This window comes from Muntiacus reevesi, chromosome 4, assembly GCF_963930625.1.
Source record: "Muntiacus reevesi chromosome 4, mMunRee1.1, whole genome shotgun sequence".
NCBI classification, from domain to species: Eukaryota; Metazoa; Chordata; class Mammalia; order Artiodactyla; family Cervidae; genus Muntiacus; species Muntiacus reevesi.
The window spans coordinates 154,039,038-154,062,310 of NC_089252.1; the positions used below are offsets into that span (position 1 = coordinate 154,039,038).

The window sequence follows — 23,273 nt, forward strand, 5'->3', positions numbered from 1 at the left end:
GGTGCTTGTGGGAATGATGAGGAGAACTGTTCCAGTAATATTGGAAAAAAGAAGTGAAAGGAGTTGATTTTAATTTGACTAAGGGGATGGAAAAGTTGAGAATGACTTGTCTATAGCTCTGGAGCATGTCTTTAGTCTTTCAAGTGAAGTGGACTGTGATGTTCTTTAATTATGTGAGTGATTTTTCGAAGACTTAACTGCTGAACACTAGCATAGTTTTTATTAAGTTGATGCAGTCATCTTTCTTGTCTATACTTACCAGAGAATGTCTCAGTAGCTCCTGAGCAGTCAAGTCTCTCCTGCCACCACCTCTCAGGAATTTAGGGGGGGAATTTAGGGGAAAATTGTGTCCTGGGCCTCTGAGGAAATGTTTGATGTTGAAAATTAAATGTATATAAACCTTGGAATAAAAATTCTTCAAAATACTCAGCATGGATTCGTAAAATGATGAAGGATAATGTACATTGCATTCTATAAGCAAACTAAGGCAAGGGACAAGACAAAGTGCATCGAACCTGAGGTGTCAATTTAATTGGTTTGGTGTGAATACTTTGGATCAGCAGACAGAATTGTTTTCCTCACAGCCATACCTCAGGGTCAACTGGGAGATGCAAGCGTGAGCACTGAACAAGTGGGGGCTGCGGAGTCTCCACATTAACTTCAGTAGAAGTTAGTTTGCTCTCGAGATTGATTCAGGATGGTGGCTAGAAGGACATGTGTTCATCTCCTCCTGGGGGAGCACCAAAATCGCAACTGGCTGTTAAACAATCATCGACAGGAGGATGCTGGAACCCCCCCCAAAGAAGATACCCATGTCCAAAGATGAGGAAAAAGCCACAACGAGACAGGAGGAGGAGCACAATCACAATAAAATCAAATCACATTCCCACCAGGTGGGTGACCCAAGTGGAGCACAATAGTACCAAAGAAGTTCTCTTGCTTTTGGGAGGGTTCTGAGCCCCACATCATGCTTCCCAGCCTGGGGATCTGACAAAGGGACTGGGAATCCCCAGGGAGTCTGACTTTGAAGGCCAATGGCCTTTTATTACAGGACTTCCACAGGACTAGGGGGAATAGAGATTCCTCTCTTAGAGGGCACAGACAGAATCCTGTGTGCATCGAGTGTCCAGGGGAAGGAGCAGTGACTCTACAGGAGACTGAACCAGACCTACCGGCTAGTGTTGGAGGGTCTCCTGTGGATGCCTGGGTCACCGGTGACTCACCACTGGGATGGGGCGCTGGCAGCAGCAATCCTGGAGGGTGCTCCTCGGCATGAGCCCTCCTGGAGGGCTGACCCCTTCCCCAGAGCCACAGACCCCAGGACTGAGAGCCTCAGGCCAAACAACTAACAAGGAGGGCTGACAACCCCACCTGTCAGCAGATGATTGGATTCAAGTTTTACTGAGCATGGCCCTGCCTGCCAGACCAAGACCCAGCTTTCCCACCACTAGTCCCTCCCATCAGGAAACTTACACAAGCCTCCTAACCTCATCCACCAGAGGGCAGACAGAAGAAGCAAGAAGAACCACAATCCCACAGTGGCTAGAACAAAAACCACGTCATAGAAAGTTAATCAGATTGAAAAAGTAGCAGGTTATGTCTCAGATGAAGGGACAAGATAAAACCCCAGAAAAGCAATGAAGTAGAGATAAGCAACTGTCCAGAAAAAGAATTCAGAATAATGATAGTGAAGATGATCCAGGATCTTGGAGAAAGAATGGAGAAGATGCAAGAAATGCTTACCAAAGACCTAGAAGAACTAAAGAACAAACAAATAGATGAACAATACACTAGAAGGAATCAATAACAGAATAACTACAGCAGAAGAATGGATAAGTGACCTGGAGGACAGAATATAGAAAAAAGAAAGAAAATGAAGACATCCTAAGAGACCTCTGGGACAACATTAAATGTACCAACATTTGCATTTTAGGGGTCCCAGAAGGAGAAGAGAGAGAGAAAGGACCCAAGAAAATATTTGAAGAGATAATAGCTGAAAAGTTCCCTAACGTGGGAAAGGAAATAATCAACCAAGTCCAGGAATTCCACACAGAGAGTCCCAGGCAGGATAAACCCGAGGAGGAACACACTGAGACACATCATAATCAAACTGATGAAAACTAAAGACAGAGATAAAATATGAAAAGCAACAAGGGGAAGATGACAAATAACATACAAGGGTACAAGCCAGAAGGGAATGGCAAGATTATTTGAAATGATGAAAGGGAAGAACTTACAACCAAGAGTACTCTACTCAGCAGAACTCTCATTGAGGTTTGATGGAGAAATCAAAAGCTTTCCAGACAAGCAAAAGTTAAGAGAAATCAGTAGCACCGAATCAGCTTTACAGTAAATGCTAAGGGCACTTCTCTGGCAGGAAGCACAAGAGAAGGAACAGACCTACACAAAATAAACCCACAGCAGTTAAGATAATCACCTGAAGTGTAAATGGATTAAATACACCAACCAAGAGACATAGACTGGCTGGGGATGAAAACATGTGCATGTGTGCACTTCCACTTAGCACATCATTCTATTTGACCCCCCAAATTGTATGTAATTACTTTATATTGTTAGCTTAATCATGTTTCCATTATGGTTTGGAGTTGTAATCTTTTATTTTTTTGTCTGGCTATTGAGTGTGAAAACTGATAAACATCTTTTACTGTTGTGGTTATGTAACTATTATTTGCTTAATACTATTGTATCATGATTGGTCAACAAAAATTAGAATTCTATATCACTAAAACTATCATTTAATAGAAAAACCTATCTAAAATTCAGGTGCATATCAGAATCATCTTGAGATTTTTTGAGAAATACAAATGCCCAAGTATTGCTTTTTTTCTCCAAAGCTCCAGATGTGTTTCTAACGAGTATCTATGTTTAAAAACAATTGGACTATATGATGGTCTTTCGCTTTTATCTAGTATGTTTCACTTTTTCTGTTTCATATTCAGTGCTCCCTTTTCATTTAGTTTGTTTTCCAATTTCTCCATCTCTTTTTTCTTGTGTTCTTTCTCAATCCTTTATCAAGCATAGTAGAAAAGCTTTAGTATACATATGTAAATATAATAGCATACATAATATAAAGAGTATGTATAATATATATATTTTAGAAAATTTAGGAATTTTTGCCTAGCTAAAAAATTTATGACATTTTGATTCTACTTATTTGACTTAATATGAACAGAATGATAGATTTCTGATTTATATTTACTCAGAACTTTGATATAATTCCATGTATTTTGGTATCTAGTATTACTGCTGAAAGTTTAGAAAGTTTATTATCTTGGTAATTTTTGAAAAAGACAATTTGAATGAGGCTTGAAACCTCTAATCCAATTCTGAGAATATAAAGAAATACTATATCATAAAAAACCAGGAAATTAAATGTGATACAGTATTGTTAAAGTACAGATTTTGTTCAAATTACAAAAAATCTTACGCTAGTGTCCATTATTTATTTTCATACCTTATTCAAGATTCCACATTGTATTTAGTTGCATTGAGCATCTCCAGTACATGCAACAGATTCTGGTAAGTTCTTTTTAAATTTTTATTCTGGTACAAATATTTTCTAATTTTCCTTGTTGTATCTTCTTAGATATACCCATCATTTAAAAGTACACATTTAATTTTCACATATGGGACTTTAAGTTATCCTGGACATTAAATTTCTCATTTTGATATTGATTGCTCATTTAAATGCTTTCTTCTCTGCAGTCACCCTCTGTTTTTTCAGTCTCCTAACTTTATTGAGGCTTTCAGTGGCTAAATCAAAGATCTCTCTTGGTAAATGTCACATTGCACTTGAAAATATGTTGGTTATTCTCAAGTATCTTTTGATTCTGATTTTTAACAAAATTCCGTAGTGATAAGAGAACAGTCTGTATGATTTCAGTGTCTTGTTGTTGTTGTTCAGTCACCTAGTTGTGTTGACTTTAAAGAACACCAGGCTTTCCTGGCCTTCATCATCTCCTGGAGTTTGCCCAAGTTCACGTCCATTACATCGGTGATGCCATCCAGCCATCTCATCCTTTGTCACCCTCTTTTCCTTCTGCCTTCAATCTTTCCCAGCATCATGGTCTTTTCCAAGGAGTTGGCTGTTCTCATCAGGTAGCCAAAGTGTTGGAGCTTCAGCTTCAGCATCAGTCCTTTCAGTGATTATTCAGGGTTGATTTCCTTTAAAATTGACTGGTTTGATCTCCTTGTTGTCCAAGGAGTACCACAGTTTGAAAGCATCAATTCTTTGGCGCCCTACCTTCTTTATGGTCCACCTCTCACAACCATACATGACTACTGGAAAGACTATAGCCTTGACTATACAGACCTTTGTCGTCAAAGTGATGTCTTTGCTTTTTTAATAGACTGTCTAGGTTTGTAATAGCTTTCCTGTCAAGAAGCAATTGTCTACTAATTTCATGGCTGCAGTCACCATCCACAGTGGTTATAGAGCCCAAGAAGAGGAAATCTGTCACTGTTCTACCTTTTCCCCTTCTATTTGCCATGAAGTGTTGGGGCTGGATACCATGATCTTAGTTTTTTTAATACTGAGTTTTAAGCTGACCTTTTCACACTCCTCCTTCACATCAAGAGACTCTTTAGTTCCTCTTTGCTTTCTCCCATTAGAGTGATACCATCCACATATCTGAGGTTGTTGGTATTTCTCCCAACAGTCTTGATTCCAGCTTATAATTCATCCAGCCTGGCACTTCTCATGATGCACTCAGTGTATAAATTAAATAAACAGGGTGACAATAAACAGCCTTGTCATACTAGTTTGTCAGTCCTGAACCAGTCAGTTGTTCGCTACAGGATTCTTACTGTTGATTCTTGACCAGTACACAGGTTTCTCAGCAGACGGGTAAGGTGGTCTGGTGTTCCCATCTCTTTAGAGTTTTCCACAGTTTGTTATGTTCACACAGTCAAAGGCTTTAGCGTTGTCAACGAAACAGGTAGATTTTTTTCTGGGATTCCCTTGCTTTCTCTGTAATCCGGCAAATATTGGCAATATGATCTCTGATTTCTCTGCCTTTTCTAAACCCAGCTTGAACATCTGGAAGTTCTCTGTTCATGTAACGTTGAAGCCTAGCTTGCAGGAGTTTGAGCATAACCCTACTAGCATGGGAGATGATTGCAATTGTCTGGTGCTTTGAACATTCTTTAGTACTGCTCTTCTTGGGAATTGGGATGAGGATTGAACTTTTGCAGTCCTGTAGCCACTACTGGACCATGAAATTTTTGCACTTTGTTTTATGTCCCTGGATGCGTTCTAGTGTCTCCTAGTTGATACTCTATGGGAACTTAAACAGAATTTGTATTCTGCTGTTGTGTGAAAATTGTATAAATCTTAATTATGTTAAATTGATTCATGGTGCTTTTCACGTCTACTAAACCTTCTACTTTTCTGTCTATTCATCCTATTAATTTTTGAGAGTTTAATATTGAAACTCCAACTAAAAATCTTAATTTACTTAAAATGAATTGTAATATATAATGGAAATATATGTAACTTTGTTCTGTATTCTCTAGTCTCCTGTGTTATCATACTTACAATTTAAAAAATAAAGAAAAATATATAAAAGACGTTAGTTTGCTTTCAGTTTCTTTGTAAAGATTTTATTTGCATGATCTACTGTAGAAACAGTAACAGAAAACATTTGTATATCTCTAGGGTAGGTAGCATTTGAGTTTTGCTGAGAAGTTAGATAGTGCTGGTATTAGCAGAGTAGATTATTTCGTTGTTTGGAGGTGGGGAAAGCCACATAGAAAGGACTCTTTAATCCTTTGATTTAGTAGTCACTATTTATGCAGAGCAGTCATTCTTTAAACCTTTCATTCCGTTTTCATGAAAAAGGAAGTAAATGGCTCAGAAGGAAAATGGCATCAGCAAATTTTTCAAGAAAATGAATTCTTGGAAGTTGGCACCTAGTTAAATCACTATTTACAAAATTAATTTATAGTTGTATTTATGCATCATATTTAACAGGCTTTTATGATTACTACTGTTAAGAGATGTCTGTTGAGCATCTAATACTTGTAAGTTCTACTGTATATGTTTTTGTTGGGGATAGAAAAATAGGCAATATGTGATCTTTTGCCACGTAGGAATTAGAGCCCCATTGGTGAGGAGCTAGAACGCAGCCATAAAAGGACCAGCAGCATTGCAGAAGAGTGTAGAAGACCACAGAGCCGCTGCAGGGGCTCCACAGACATGTGACATACATTTCGTTTAAAAAGTTTCAGTAACCTGTTCTGTAAATGTCTTCTATGCACTAAATAGGGCTTCCCAGGCGGTGGTGCAAAATCCGCCTGCAGTGCAGGAGACGCACAGGGGTTATGGCTTCAATCCCTGGGTCAGGAAGATTCCCCTGGAGAAGAAAATGGCAACCCACTCTGGTATCTTTCCTGGGAAATCCCATGGACAGAGGAGCCTGGCAGGCTACAGTCCATGGAGCTGCATAGAGTCTGACATGACTGATCGACTAAGAAGCAGGATCATTGTGCACCAGATATTCACGTGCACGGAAGGAAGATGATAAAGCTTACTAATTTATTTTGCTTATTAGTTCACTTCTTCTTTTTTTTTTTTTTTTTTTTACAACTTCTAGAGTAGCAAATCCTTCATTTGTATTTCTCCAGCATAGTGAAAAGACTCACATGGCCCTAGCAACATTTTTTAGTCATCATTTTCCCTCTTCTACCTCTGCCCTCTCATAATAGTTTTGCTCCCAAGCTACACTCATCAAAACCTCTGTAGCCTCAAAAACTGATCTGTCAAAAATAAGATCTGCCCTAGAAAGCCTGGGGAAGGAAGATACATTGAGCAGGCCAGGCCACAGAATGGACTTCCCTGGGCCCTGGGAGGGGAAATCCAGGGAATTTCAACAGAGTACCTTACCCACCTTCATGCTTGTTATTCTGCATGGGCTTGGGCTCTCTGACTCCCAAGTTTTCGTATGACAATAATCCTGGATGAGTTTTTCTGCAGATTTAAGAATTGTTACATGAACAGTCTTTTAAGAACAGAAAGGGATATGGTTTCTCACACAAGTAGTCATTTAACCCAAAGGACTCTGTCATGAAATATTTTGCAATAGTGAACCTGAATCATCTTGTTTTGCAGTAGAACATGTGATAGTATTCTTTTTTCATCTTTGACATTTGGCACTGAAATTTATTTGTTATGATTGGTAAGTGGACAGCTGCTGAAGGGTCAGAATGTACACCTAGTCTAGAAGTGACAATGTTTGATGTTTTGGGAGCAAAGAAAATGGTTGGCCTCTTCAAAAAATTGTGAGCTGTCTGGCTTTCAGATTAAAAGTGTTTCGATGATGCAATGCAAGAAGTGGAAGCAAAGAGAAGCCAGAGTCTATTAGAGATGTATTTGAGATCAGGAGTCACTATTTACAAGGTAAATATGTTCCTAGGATTAGGCCTGACAAGCTGATGAGGAATTAGTTACATTAGTCTGTATCAGGTCTGTATACCTTCAAATAGAATAAAAATTCGGGTTTACTACTTTTTTTAAGTCTTATAAAATTTTTAATATTAATTGTTCCTTTGTTTTTTACTTCTGTAAATTATTCATAAAATGATTTTAAAGAGGAGGGTGGCAGTCCATGGTGATGGCTGTTTTTCTTGGTGTACTGACCGTTTAAACATGAACTAAAGTTCCTTCCATCATGTGGAAAGTTCCTTCCATCCATTTACTACACGTAAATCCTCTTGTCTGATTTTTGAAATCACAGCACATCCTTTTTTCCTTCTTGGCGCTTTTGACAAAATTAACTTTTATTTAGTTAGTTATCCTTTGTGTGGCTTCTCTCCCATACATTAAGCAAACACTTTGAGGGTGAGAACTGTGTCTGTCTTGTTCACAGTGAATCTCCAGCACCATGTCTAGTGTCTGACATGTGTGGATGTGCAATATATTTGTTAAACAGTGGGGCTTGTTTATAAAATCTTCCTTGGTCATATTTTTGGACTTTTGTTAGCAGTGTATCAACAGACTTGCAACAGGTTTAGATTTTTTGTTTAGTCTTTTAACTGACTTAAATTTATTATATTGCTTCAATTTACAATATATATATTTTAGTGTTTTGCAACAGATTGTCTTTCTCAGCTATGAATAATGCTGTCTCCTTTAGAAAAGAATGAATAATTGCTTTATATCTTATTGTTGCCTATACAGCTCAACAAAGCTAATTTGTGATGAGATTAATCAAGCTTAAAATGTTTATTTCATAATAGTCAGCACATAGAATTTTTGTTGCAGGGTGGTTGGGGTGGAGGGCAGACACATAGTTAGACATGGTATATATCAAGTCACCAATAACCAGTCTCCTACCCACATGAAAAGTCAAGCAGCTCCTAAAAGTACTTTGTTCTGATGAATAGGAGATATCCATAAATGTTTGTTGAAATGTTCCCTCCTCTTTTTTTATGTTACAGGAAATCAATTTTTAGGTTACAGGAAAGCAAAAGAAACCTGTCAAACTTTACACTGTTTCTGACCGTTTTATGATGGCTACATAGAGACACATGGAGATCCCCAAATTTTGGAATGCTGAATGTTACAAGTTACATCAAATCGTGACATATATGAATAATAGAGTACAGTTGAGATATGTCTGGATAGCACTTATTTTTCTAACTGGGTGACCTTTTTGTCCTCCTGGTCACAGAACCTTCAGGGTTGTAGGTGTATTGTCAAAAATCATGAATGATAAATTGCTGAACATAAAAAAGGCATACTGTATAAATACCCTTTCCCTTATATCCTATCTCTTACCTCTAAAATCCCCTGCTCTCTCTAGATTTTTCTCACTTAGTAGAAAAGGGATCACAGTTAAACCTAAGACCCCTAGAGATAGGAGAGCTTTCTTTTGAATAGAGCATGGTGAAGGTGAGTCAGTTCATGATAGGCTGAAAAGATTGTCAGGAGCTGTGTTCCTCCTGCCTTCATTGAAGGATCTTTAAAACTCATTCAGCCATTAGAGAGCAGCAGAAAGCTTGTTCAATAGTTAAGCTACATGTATACACATGTTTTGTGCTTCTTTTCATCCATAGTTGTACCAGATCAAATAATCCTACAAAAGAAGAGCAAAGATGTAATTTTTAAGTGAAAATCAACCATCTAATTAAAATAAGAATAAAAGAATGAATTAATAGACATTTAGGAAAATCTCGGATTAAAAGAGAAAGAGATGTAACTACTGGAAAACAAAAATAATATTTTTTGAGGCAGAAGAGAGCAACTGTAGAAAATTTGTTGGTGCTTAAAAACTAACAAAAAATTAACAACAGACAGTGCCAAGTACAGAAATTACTGGTTGCTTACGCGATCACTAGTCTCACATTTCCACTTGCTCCAGGGACACCTTTTCTTAAATTTTATAAAATCCACAAACCCAACATGACCAGCACCATCATTTCTAGTTTGATGTGATGGTCTTCTAGCTTGTCTCCCGATTCCCCTCTTTCACCTGACCAGGCCAGCTAGTCTTTCTTTCTGTGTTGTTTTTACCTTGTAGAAGAATATACATTTATTACTTTTGTTCTTACCTCTGAGACTATGACACTTAGAAGAAATCTAGATTCATAACTAGTTTTAAAATATTGATTTATTTAACTCAACCTCATGGTTTTATGGAGAAAATCATGCTCTATTGACTGATATGCTTTCATTTTCAGATTTATGGGCCATATAAAAAGGGGAAATGGTTCTAGAAAGATTCTGGAGAGAGAACTTGTTAACTGTGAAAAAGACTTGGTAGCAGTTTTATTTTAACGTTCATGAAGTTGGGAATTAGTTTTCTTTCTTACGTAAAAGTGGGAGTGATTGAGGAACTGTGTCTCATAAGCAACATGTACCAACTTGGAGACAGATACTGATGGGGAAGGGGAGTGATTGATAGTGTTGTAAAAATATTCAGTACCTAACCACAACACAGCAGTTACATTCCTAAAAAGTTGGTGATCAAAGAATCCATGATTGAGACAGTTACATATTAAGGGAAATACTGTGTTGAGGTTAATAATAAATCCAGAAAAACCTAGAAAAATCTTGTTTTGCTTAAAAACAGCACTAAATAAAGAGATATACATGATTATATATCTGAAGTTAGTGAGAATGGCCTCTAAATAACTCATGTCAATTTATTGATTGGTGGAAACATCAGGATTTCTACTCTAGAATGTGATTTTTTTTAGTTCCGCAATTTATTGTAATTCAGTTTAAAATTTTTATAAATTTATTTTGTATTCAATTTTAGGTTTAAGGGAGTGAGTACAAACTGTAGTAAAGGAAGTTGTCAAACTCCCATTGGTTATGGCAGGAAGAGATTCAGAGACCCATAATGCCTTGGGATGACTACACCTCGGTTGCATTATATAGCTTGGAGTGACTCGCAATTTTAGGTGACTCACTGGTTCACCAGGCACTAACTAGTCTAACCAAACCTTTTCACAACCTGCCACACCTTTGAACTTTCTTTCTCTTTACATACCCTAGAATAATGAAAAGAGGAATTAGTTCCTGCTGCTCTTGCCTTTGACTGCTTGCTGGCTTCTGTGTAGTGAGTGGTTGATCCTCTGAGTGAGCATGAGACAGTGTTCCTTTCCTTTAAACACATCTTTGTGGGTGAAGGGTGGGAGGGAGGTTCCGGGGAGGGAACATACGTGTACTTAGGGCTGATTCACATCGTATGGCGGAAACCAGCGCAGCATGGTAAAGCGGTTGTCTTCCAATTAAAATTTTTAATAAATGCAAAAAGCTTTTCCTCGTCAAACCGGATTTTATCATTCATTCATTTTCCAACAAATGTTAGGTGTCCAGTATTTTCCAGTACTATGCTAGGTACTAGTTATCCAGTGGTGCATAAAACTGATACCATCTCTCTCTTTTTTTTTTTTTTTTGGATACCATCTCTTTCTTTGTGAAGTTTATACTCTAGGTGAGGAAAGAGACGGTAAAATTAAAATTGCAACTCCTTCCTTAAAACTCCCTGTGTTCCTTACTTTTTTTTTCTTCCATAGCATTTATCCACATCTAAGACTTTATTTTTTGTTTAATTTCATCCACAGAATACTGGTTACATGAGAACAAGCATGAGTTTCTGTACGTTTTGCTAAGGGATTGTATTGGTTGAGAAGTGAGAAAGGCACATTTAATTAGTCACCATGTTGCCTTGATTCTGCTTCTTCATTCTGTCTTTAAATAACCCCACGTCTGCTTCATTTTAGTTCAAGCCCTTTTTATTTTTGCCTGATCTATTAAAGTAGCTTTCCCTGCCTCTGTAGTACCTTTCTCTTCCAGATTGCTGCCAGTAATTTTTGTAAAATTCAAGTCTGAATTTCTTCAGTGATCTCCCATTTTTAAAGAGTAAATCAGACTCCATAGCTTTGCATTATCAGGTTCCTTCATATCTTTCTTTCATTTCTCTGCCACTCCCTGATCTCCATCTTAAACTCATTGTTGCAGTAATGTTAATATATTACACTCCTCCAAGCTTCTTTGCAAAATGTGGTGGCTAGACCAGAGGCTTCTGCTTAACTGGGAAGCTATTAAAAATGCAGATTTCAGGCTCCATCTGAGACCTACTGAATCAGAACCCTGGGAGCAGAGCTAAGCAAGCTAAATGAGACTTTCTAGTAATCCTGACGTACCTTAAATTTGAGAACCACTGCTTTAGTCCTTTTTCTTTTAAAGTTTATTTCCTGAACAAGCTCAGCCAATAATATTTTCATCTATGTAACTCTTAATATGCATTATTAACTCTGGTATCTGGGTCAGCCCTACCTTTTATGTTGTATTCTGGATATCTTTCCTGGATATCCTGTCTGTACTTAAGACTCTGTAGGTTCTAAACAAAATTCAATATCCATCTATTAAGATGTTTTATATACTGCATTTCCTGTTTCCTCCTTCAAAGGATTCCTCCTTGCAGCTTTGAAAGCTAGATTGTGCAGTATTTTCTCTTTGGTTTCTATTTTGTCTTGTTTTAGAAGAACAGAGGAAAAAAAAATTTTTAACAGCTCTAATGACCAAAATAGGGTCAGGATTTTCCAGGCAATAGATTACTGTTGTTTGTAGGCCATCTGTTACATGATTTATTTTTATCTTGTTTTTCCCTGTTTTGTCCCTCCCATCTTTTTTCCCCTCTTTAGTAGTCTTTCTCATTTTAAGAGACTATTAACTTTGAATCTTGACCTCAGCCACCCACACTGTACCATAAAGTTGGAGGGATCCTTGACCCTGGGCTAATAGAGTGACAACTGGTACCAAAGGCTGTAGTCAGGAGACATTTCATCTCTCTCGGTACAGTTTTGCAGTAGGTTCTCAATACATTTTTTCTTTTTTCTTTTTTAATAAGTAAGCTAGGCAAGTCTCAAAAGACTGGGAAGATCTTCAAGGTCAAAAAAGCACAGTGAAATTGTGGCTAGGTAGGTAAGGAACCTTAAAAACTTTAACAATAAGGAGAAAATTTACTGAATGAATAAACAAATGATTTTTAAAGAAAAGAATAGCCACTGTCATAGATGGTGAGATATTTCCTTCTCTGAGAGAGGAGGGATACATTTAGATTTTATTTCAGTGTAAACTTTCAAGTTTAATTTAAAAATTTCATGTTTGTTTATATGTCTGCTTCCCCATGAGGACAGTTGGATATACGGTTTTAATAATTTTCATGTTGATTTATGTGACAGTTACATTTTAATAGTTTGACTATATATCTTGGGCAATAACTTTGAACTGTTATTATAGTTCTATTTTTGTTGACTAGGAAAGATAATAATGTATATGTGTGTGTGTATACATATATTTATCTGTTAAATTGCACATCTGAATTACCTTACATATGAGAAATTTTTATATGTGAATATCACAGTATATATCTATTCTCATAATTTGAGGTATTCTCATGAAAAATCATGTTGTTAAATTATAGTAATAAGAAAACCTTTGTTTTTAACATGCACACAGGAAGCCTCGACCTGTCTCCCAGTTGGTTGCACAGCAGGTTACTCAGCAGTTTGTACCCCCTACCCAGTCAAAGAAAGAGAAAAAAGACAAAGTAGAAAAAGAAAAAAGTGAAAAGGAAACAACTAGCAAAAAGAACAGTCATAAGAAAACCAGGTAAATTTGAAGAGTGTTTTAATGACACTTTCGAAATAATAAAATTAACCATTTAATATTGTCTTTTAACACTGATATATAAAGTAGAATATGAAATATATAGAAATGAAAGATTTCATCTGTTTTACTGTGTCATGAAAGTATTTTTTTCAAGTTGAAGCTATATTAGAAATTAAACACGGAGGTCAGAAATACAGGCTTAAGTGTAAGGACACTCTGCTTTTTGTTTTTGTTTTACTAGATTAAAAGACATCTGTGTTTGAACTATTTCTTTTTCACTCATTAAGCCAGGAGTGATATTCACAGTACTGAACAGATACTTGCCTGAATTTTAACCAATCAGAATGGCCTTGGGTCCTGGCAGGGCAGTCACGATGCCCTTATCCTAAGTGCACATCAGTGGAGTGGCAGCCCTCCATCTGACTCAGCCTTAGCTGCTGTTAGCTTCCTCTGTGACGCAGCTGTGACTGCTGTTCGAAAATCTTTACTGTAGTAAAATTGATAAGCTGTCTGAAAAATTATGATAAAGTTATAAAAGCACAATTAGGAGACCATTACTCCCAGTGTTTTTTGTCATGTTGAGGAAGATTCATAAATGATTGACTTGATTAATGTTAATGATTTCAAGCATTTAATTATATTTTTGTGTTTAGTTACACATGAAAATAGAGCTTTAAAGATAGACGTACTTATTTTGTCATTTTTACTTTAATATGCATGCCATGCTCAGAGACTTGGTAGATAGAAAAGCTAGTTAAACATTTTTATCATCTTTTGTGTTTAGGCCAAGATTGAAAAATGTGGATCGGAGTAGTGCTCAACATTTGGAAGTTACCGTTGGAGATCTGACAGTCATTATTACAGACTTTAAGGAGAAAACAAAGTCACCGCCTGCATCTAGTGCTGCCTCTGCAGATCAACACAGTCAGAGTGGCTCCAGCTCTGATAACACAGAGAGGGGAATGTCCAGGTCATCTTCACCCAGAGGAGAAGCCTCGTCACTGAATGGAGAATCTCATTAAAGTTTATTTTCTCCAGTTTCCGTCACTTCTGTCATACCATGCAAATATACGGATTATGCCAAGAAGTACCACATTTTCATGACAAACATATTCACGTACAATCCATGATTTGCATTTTAATTAAAATAGAAATTTGTTAGAATTCGTTAGATTTTAATTGCAATCTGTGCCTACCAAACATTTCCAGACTTAATGTTTTGGTCTCCACAGTTAAAGATGCCATGAAAATGTGGTTGAGTTATTCATTATGCAGTGTTATTGGTAAGTCTATTTTCACTTTTAGTTTAGTGAATTCTAACACATAATTCTTGAATTCTCTACTATTGGCATGTAACGGATTTAAATTTTTATAACATAGTGCAAGTTGCCTAAATATGTATTATTTGAGAATTGTGAAACAAATAGTTATATGTATACAAGTCAAAGATCAACTTAATCAACTATTGCTGCAACAGAATTTTCTTAATGGTTATCCTCTTAAATACACCTGCTGGTACTTGGTGTGGTTAAATAGGAAGATTGTTATTAAATAAAGAATTTGTATGAACCATTGCCAATGTTTTTGACACATTTTACTAAATTATTGTTTCTGAATTATGTTTTAGGTTTTATCTGTTTTGGGGGGGTTTGCTAATCTTTCAAAACATTCATTTATTGTAATGTTTACTAGCAGACTAGTAAACAATAAAACATTGATTACGTAGCTTTATAATTCAGGTTTAGTGCTATTGTCATTGAACACTGGTATTTTCTGTATTGTATAGAACATTAAAATTCAAGTAATTATAAGCATTTGACGAAAACAGAAGAGGAAAGAAAGCTGTAATTTTAAGAGCTTAATTTTGGAAAAGCTTTAACTTAATAATAGTTTTATCACTGTTTCCTTGCCCCAGACTTATCCAGGGTCATAGGAGTATGAATCTAATTAATACACAAATGGGAACTGTTGCACAGAACTAGGAAATAACTAATATTTAATCAGCTTAATTGGCCTCTTTATTAAATATAACAATTCTTATAAAAATTATAGTACCCTATTTTCAGAGACACTTGCCAGTTTATGCATTTATCAATATCCTTAAATTAAAAAAATATTTACAGCCCCACTTACTATTATGTAAATTTACCAATAAAATATTTTTATGACTACAGATTTTGCATTTTTGTTTACAACTAATAAAAGTGTTTTATGTTGTCTTTAAAAATCCAACTTAGAAACCACACAGCACTTAAATTCTAGGGTCTCCCACTTTCTCTTAGCCATTTGTTTAATACATATTTACCTGTAGGAGACTTTTGAACTATAAATGAACTTTAAATCATAATGTGGGTACAAAATATCACATAAAAACATCACGATAGCATTTGAAGAAAGGAAACTGTAGACTCTGACAGTTGTGATATTTGGTGGTTTCATGTGGTAATGTAATTTTTTGTTTAATTGCAGTACTTTTTACAGGCACTATGGTACTGTCTTTTTGTAAGATGCAAGTTGTGAAATACAGTTAATTGCATACAGTAAAAGTCTGTGATTAAAACATTTATATACCTCATTCTTTAGTGTTGTTAAGTGAAACAATTTTGTTTTTAAGATACTTCCAGTGGAACCCCAAATAACTGGTATGTTCTTTTAAAACATGAAATTTTTAAATTTTATTCTTTTTCACATGTTTCAAATGTTTTATATATATGCATATATATTCATTTTTTAGACGTAGTAAAAATTGCAAGTATTAACTGTAATAGGGAAAATATTATAATATTTAAATTAGAACTACTCTTTGGAGATACTGGGTCTTCTGATGATGATTAAATACTTTCTAGATGTATTTTAAATGGACTGCAAGAGAGAATAATCAGACAGCAGACGGGATTTTACCTGATCGGAGCACAGTCATCTTTGTAAATAGTAAGGAGACACTGCAGCATGGATATGAAGATGCTAACTGGCGTCTGGCATTTTAACCTCTTGGAGAACCTAAGTTAGCTTGAGTGAGTCACTCCAGGTCATAATCATGTCTAGCTCATAGTGTTGTTGGATTAAATGTCAATCCGTATACAGTTCTTAATAATTACCTGATACATACCCAATGCTCAGTAAAGGTGAGCCTTTACTATCTTTATAGGTAAAATCCTACTTACAGAAACATAATGCTTTTTGGTTTTTTTTTTTGGTAACAAAAATTATTTCCATGCCTTCTTGCATGACTGAAAGGAATTGTGTTCTATAGGTTAAACTGAATTTTTACACCAGATGTTTGCTCTGATCCCAGACAGCTATCTTTCTATAATTAAGGAATTTGATGATACGCATTATGAGTCAAGAGAAATGAGTTGAGTTGGCTACTTTGACATTTTGTTTTCCTTCCGTTAATTATAGTTACGTTTATCTGCCTTTGTTTCACCCTACCTCAAATACACTTCCAAACCAGGAGACAGACCCCAATTCTATAAATACTTATCTCTAATGTTCAAGTATGCAAAAAGATTCAAAGCCTGGGCTTAAGGTATATATTTAGCTCTGTTTCATCAGCTTACCTTGTGGTTTTAATAGTGGATTCTTTTAGCCAAATTCTACACAAAAAGAGCATTTGGATGTTTTTCAGAGTTTATTAGCTTATTTTGATATAAGTAAGAGTGAAGATATAATTTGAGGCATACAAGAATACATATTCTTAAAACCTTTTATATTACACAGAAATAGTTGACTTAATAACTTAAAGGTTTTATTTTTATTAAATGCTTTCCTAAAATTATAGTGATTATAGACAAAGTGAAAACATTTAAAAAGAAAAGACCTCAGCTTTTCTAAGTTGACATATTTATTACCTCTTTTTTTAGACAAAAGTCCTCATCGCCTGACAACATTGTAGTTTATTCATAGTATATGCATTTATGCTGAGTGGTCCAGAATTTTTAGTTTCCACTGACACTCTTATTTTTACCTGTTTCCTTGGTCTGCCACTTATCTCTTTCCTTAAATCTTTTAAAGACTTGAAGTAGGAACTGGGCCATTAATAGAAACTTCTGTACTGTACTTTGAAAATTAAGTGAAAACAGTGAACGTGTGTGTGAAGAATAATCACAGAGTAATACTTTGACTTAGCACTGGCTCCCCCCTTAACCACAGGCACCTTCAGGTGTCTGGAACAAGTGAAATGTAGAAAAACTGAAGTGTAGAAACCATCAGTGACAAAATAGTAGAATTGGGAGACAGCGAAGGTTACAGAATACATGATGTGACTGAGCATTTTGTGAAAGCAGAAGGAAAAAACATTCCCTGGCTATTGAGGGTGATGAAAAAGAAGGTCCCCTAATAACAAAGGCAAGGAAGTGTAGAAATGGGAAAAAAAAAGGGAGGCAGAAAGAGAAAAAGCAATAATAGTAGGAGAAATTAGAAAATGGGACATTGGAATGCAGTTGATGATGGCAGAGGAGAATCACTAGGAAGGGAGAAAAAGGACAAATAGAAGAATTTGTCTTGGGAAGTCTCTTGGAAGAAATTTTAAAGCGTGATAAATCATCTTCATAATGATGCAGTCATTGTTCCAGTTGTGTTTACTAAAGCAGCAATATGTGTAATAGCTATAAAATGATTTTATTCAAAACCAGTTCACTTTTAGAAGCGTCATAGAGATTTACCTTGAATTATGTGAACACTTTACTGTCTTGAATGCACAACCCTGCTAGCCTGGATAATCTAAATGTTACACTTTTTAATACGGCTTTGTATTTAGCCAGTGCAGGTATTCCTGCCTTTGCGGAATGGGCCAATTCTGGAGCATATGAAATGTCATGATAAGACCAGGTCCATACATACTATAAAAATCAGGTAGAGCTCTGAAAGCTTTCAGTTCTCTGGGACATGTTTCATGTTCTGAATTGCTTTTCGGTGGTGATTTCTCTCCCCTCCTTCAGTGAAAGTTGTAGGCTATAGCAGCTGTTTTATTGCCACTCTCAGTATTTTCCTGATCTTGATTTTCTTTATGTTGGTATTCAATTCAACGAACATTTATTGAGTTTATTTGTGTCTTAGGCACTGATCTGGGGGTTGGTTTCAAAGACTAAGATGTGGAACTCTCATACTAGAGGAGAGATCTGTAAATATAATGCCATTACTTCAATACTAAAAATACAGAAGTAACAGAAGAGGGAGGGCTTGCCACTTCCTTTTCCTCTCTAGAAAATTCAGGCTTAGCCTGAGTGCCCACTGTGAGTCCACATTGAAGATATTAGGATCTCACCTTGATACCTGCAGCTGATAATATTGGATGTTAACCAGTAACTTTAGCCAGCTACCATTTCATCACCCCAGCTTGGATTTTCAAAAGTTAGACCTTAAGCCATGTAATGTGAGATTATTATTTTCTTGTTCTAATTTTTAAAAGTCAGTAAACCATTGAATGAGATCTCCTGTTGCCCTTTTGTGAGGATATTGAGGAAACATTACATCTCTCAGAATCTAAATGAGAAATTTTATTCAGACCTGTTTCAGGAAGAGCTTTACTTCAACCTGAGAAATCAATTTGCATGTTTCTTATGAACAATGCAAATCACTGACTGTTTCCAGCGTTTGCTTTAGTTGTGAGAAATCTCAGATTAAAATCAGGCCTACTTTTAATAATTAGGTAGAACTCAATCATCTGTGTATTTGTATTCTGACGTGTTATTTTTTATCCAACTATATTTTTCTAGATTACAACTTTTATCTACTTAACCTTTTTCCTTGTGTTCTAAAGTTCCTTAAATCTCTTCTGTAAATAAGGCTAAATAGTAATACTTTTAAAAAAAACTCAAAAAAGCTGCTTAATTTTAGTTGTGAGGATAAGCTCCCATGTGAAATTTTCAGGGCAAGTATCCAGTAAAATGCATCCAACTGAAATTCCTGTGGAGTGGAAATAATACATAAGTTTGGTGGGTCTTCAGTTACATCCAGGGAAACCTGGATCTGCTGATTTACCTAGATATTAATATGTTCATCAACTCTTACCAAGAGAATTCAGAAGCTAAACTGGGTACTAAGATCTATTAATTTAAACTTTTTCATGTGTATTATTTTCACTGTTCTAGTTCAGACTAATAGCAACAATGAGATTAGCCTGTGTTTAGAGTTGGGATATTGTTCTAAAATCAGCTGGGGAGTAGACTCCTAAAGGACAAAAATGTAGTGAGAGCATTAAAAAGGAAAGGAAAGTAGGCTGGTTTCAGAATTAAAGAACTGAGTGATCTGACCCTAGGTTGGAGAGAGAGCTTTTGGTCTTTAATAAGAGATATATGAAAGACTATGATGATTTCAATATACGATAAGGTAAATAATGTAAGGAACACTTAATTAGAACAAAAATAGTCTTTTACCTTTATTTAAAATACAGAAATGAGAAAAAAACCATTTCAACATATAAAACCTATTAAAAGAAAAACATAGACTGTTTAGGATGTATCTTCTATATAGAAAGGAACAATAGATAACAAGAATTCTGACTTTATTTTTCAACTAAGCACTATACTTCTGAAGTGTAATGGTATTCTTTATTTTTGTCTTTCAATTTTGAGGAATCTGGGTCCAGATGGCATGAATGTTTTAATTATAATTTTCCCCATAACTAAATTTCCCTGCAAATCTAGACTTTTAATTTCACTGACAGTACTTTTTAAAGAAATAATAAGAGATTGTAATCTATTAATGGGAATGGAGAGTTCCTGTAGATTTAACCAGGGAGAATTAATAAGGATGGCCCATAGGATATTTCTTTCTCCCCTCCCCACTCTGTGTCTTCATACTGTCTCTCCTTTGTGGGCAGAAATAAACTAGCTGAATTCTGGGATTATTTGGGAGTGAAAAGTGAAAGTCGCTTAGTTGTGTCCAACTCTTTGCGACCCTATGGACTATACAGTCCATGGAATTCTCCAGGCCCCAGGACTGGAGTGGGTAGCCTTTCCCTTCTCCAGGGGATCTTCCCAAGCTAGGAATCGAATGGGGGTCTCCTGCATTAAAGTGTCACCACTTATTAGTTTTCCACTGCCACTTTTTTCCTAATCTTTTTGCCTACAGCTGAGTTTTTTGAGCATGAAAAGAATCACTTTACTCTTTCATCTTCCCTCTTACCCTACCCCTTTTCCATATTTGCTGGTCTGAATGAACACAAAATGAAATTTTTTGCTCCAACTGACAACATAGTCTTCCAACTTTTTCCTCCAGTCCAACAAGGTCTCTAAAAAATAACTTGTGAAAAATGAAGAAATTTCACTAGAGGCCAACAAGAGGAGAGAATGATTTTCACTTTCAGTGTGAATTTCTGATTCTTTGTGCTCTGCATCTAATCTGATTTCTATTTCTTTGATTGTAAATTTAATTTGTCTTATTCCTTAAGATCAATCTAAGAGATTTCCATGTAATATCTTTTTTCTTCTTTTTTGCTTTTACTTTTAATCTGCATCACGTAGTTTAGCATTTATTTGTTCATGGTGAGATAGCATGGTATAAGGGAAAAAAACAAATACTGTGAATCCTCAAAGTTTTCCATTTGAATTATGGATCTTCATTATTGGCCATGTAGTTAATGAACTTCTCTAAATTTCAGGTTCCTTGTTTTTTTTTTTTTAAAGAATAAAATAACATCTATTTCATATAGCTGTTATCAGGATTAAGTTAGATTATGCAGACCTTTATAATGTGAAAGTTATGTTAAAAAAAAGTCTTTGAACTTTACTCTGAAAAGATATAGAATTTACCTTGTCCCTCATAGGATATCTTTTTTTAAAGAAGTACTAAAATGTAGAATTGGAAAAGAAATGCTGAGCAGAAGCATTTGCTCTAGAATGACTTGGGAAAGATTTTTTTAAATGTCATTAACTGAGTGTCTATTATATATCCAACATGTACCAGGAGCTCCATGAAAAATCAAGATTAGTTTTTTTAGTATAAGATTTTTGAGATTTGGATTATCCTGAATCTGAGAGTTTTCCAGGTCTGGAGAAGGTCTCTATCTTCATAATTTAACCAACAACCAATGTTGCTGCTTTTAAATTTCTTTTTGTCCACCTAAACATAACCTTTCTGACAGAATGCAGGGAAAATCAGAATTGATTAAAAATGTGAATATAGCCAGCCTGTCATTAGAGAATCAAGAGGGTAGTCTAGAGATGCAAAAATAGACTTAAGAACATGTACATACACAAAGTAAATGAAATAAATGCCTAACCATTATGACATAAAGATATTTTAGATCATTTTCAGTAACTTATAGTTAATTTTAGAAATATCAATATGTGTGAATCCTGGAAATGATCAGAAGTATTCACACAGCTCCTTACACTCCAGGATAACCAGAGTGTGGTTATCAAATTTGGTGGGTAATACAAAAGTCATATCTAGTTTTGGAAAGCCATATATACTTTTTCAACAATTTCCTTTTTAATTACAGGATTAAAAGAGATCTAAAGGTCCAGAACCCTGATGTCAAGTAAAAGGATGATTGTTCTTCTCGATATGCTCTTCCCATATATTGTGCAGAAATGAATACTGCCATTCCAGTATTTTAACGTTCTCTGGGTCATTAAATTATTCTTTATTTATACTACATTTAGTTTGTTGCAATAGAAACAATCGTAGTTAGCATCTCTTTAAACATAATTTGAGTACTAGCTCTTACTCTAGTTTCTTGTTACAATATCCTTTAGTTTTCTCTCTGAAAATCTATTTTCTGTTCTTACAGATGCTTTTATTATCCATCTTTGTATCTCATTAAGTTTCTATTTATTTCTCTAAGAATTGTAAGGTGTAGTGAAAGGATTATTGTCGCTGTTTTTACTTGCCTGTCTCCCCTTTTGGGGGCAGTACAGAATAGCCCCTTGTCTGGCATGTAGAACATATTCAATAAATGTTTATTGAATGAATAAGTGTATGTTTTCATTCTATTCATACATCTTAACAGCATGCTAGTTTTGCTTTTTTGTCAAGTAAGGCAAGAAATTTAATCCTTATGGGGGAGAAACTGAGGCTTAAATTTGGTAGTAACTAGTTCCCATGGTCACAGAACCAGCACTTATTTGGTGTAGGGATTCCAAATGAAGACTACTGTTAATTACACAGCATTTCCCCATCTTGTTTTGCATGGCCAAACTTTTTAAAACTTCAACTGCAATTTGAACAGTTTAACAGCATAATTTTTCTCCATGGAGAGAGAGAGAGAAGAGGGAGTGTGTGTGTGTTTAAAGCCTCCTTCCTTTCCCTCACTTTTTGGCACTGTAGCTGCTTTCTGGCTCCAATCTCCCTCTGTCCCAGCCTCCACACTGCACCCAGAATCTGCCCTCCAAAAGGCAGATGTTATCATGTTACTTCCTAACTTAAACCCCCTTCACTGGTTCACCGTTGTCTGCCAGATTACCTTCAAACTCCTTGGTGTGCTGAACAAGGAATTCAGATATCTGGCCCCTTCAACCTCCAGTCTTATCACTCATCATATCCTCTCTTGCATTCGCTTAACTGATGGTATCAAACTTCTCACAGCTCCCTGAACATCAGAGCCTGTTTCACTGATTCCTCAGCCTGGGATCACTTCCATTACCCCATCCAAGACTCTAGGGCCAGTTTTGCTATACTCAAAGGTTCACAAAAAACAAAAGTAAAACCTATGAATCATTGAAGCAGTTACCAGTAAAAGTGTATCGTGCACACAACCAAAAGACAACAAACGTAACACTCAAACCAAAATATGCAATGAGGCTTAGGGTATGTTGTTATTAAGCAGTGTGTATAGTGCGAAGGCAGTGAGTGTGTTGTCTTTTCAGTGATTGGTTAAAACATTACAATTTTTTCTTTTTTCTTTTTTGCAGTTTAAACTTCAAACATTGAATATTTTACTCAACTGCTTCTATTTCTTATTTCTACCTTCTTTTTATTATACAAGTTTCAGGTGTATAGCATTATAGGTTGCACTAGTAGTAAAGAACCTGCCTGCCAGTGTAGGAGACACAAGAGACCTAGGTTCAATCCCTGGGTTGGGAAGATCCCCTGGAGGAGGATTTGGCAATCCACTCCAATATTGCCTGGAGAATCCCATGGACAGAGGAGCCAGGTGGGCTATATAGTTCATGGGGTCGCAGAG

At 35.9% G+C, this 23,273-nt stretch overlaps 1 protein-coding gene across 5 annotated transcripts in view; it reads left to right on the plus strand.

Moving 5' to 3' along the window:
• Positions 1-15,716, plus strand: part of YAF2 (YY1 associated factor 2) — a 79,867-nt gene extending 64,151 nt beyond the window's left edge. For 3 of the 5 annotated variants that reach the window (XM_065934604.1, XM_065934605.1, XM_065934606.1), the window contains 2 exons: positions 12,992-13,144; positions 13,929-15,716. In XM_065934604.1, coding sequence (XP_065790676.1) covers positions 12,992-13,144; positions 13,929-14,166 — 391 coding nt within the window. In that variant the 3' untranslated portion in view covers positions 14,167-15,716. Of the gene's footprint in view, positions 1-12,991; positions 13,145-13,928 lie in introns of those variants that run through there. The other 2 variants (XR_010663063.1, XR_010663065.1) reach the window with 2 other exon arrangements.
• Positions 15,717-23,273: the final 7,557 nt, after the last annotated feature.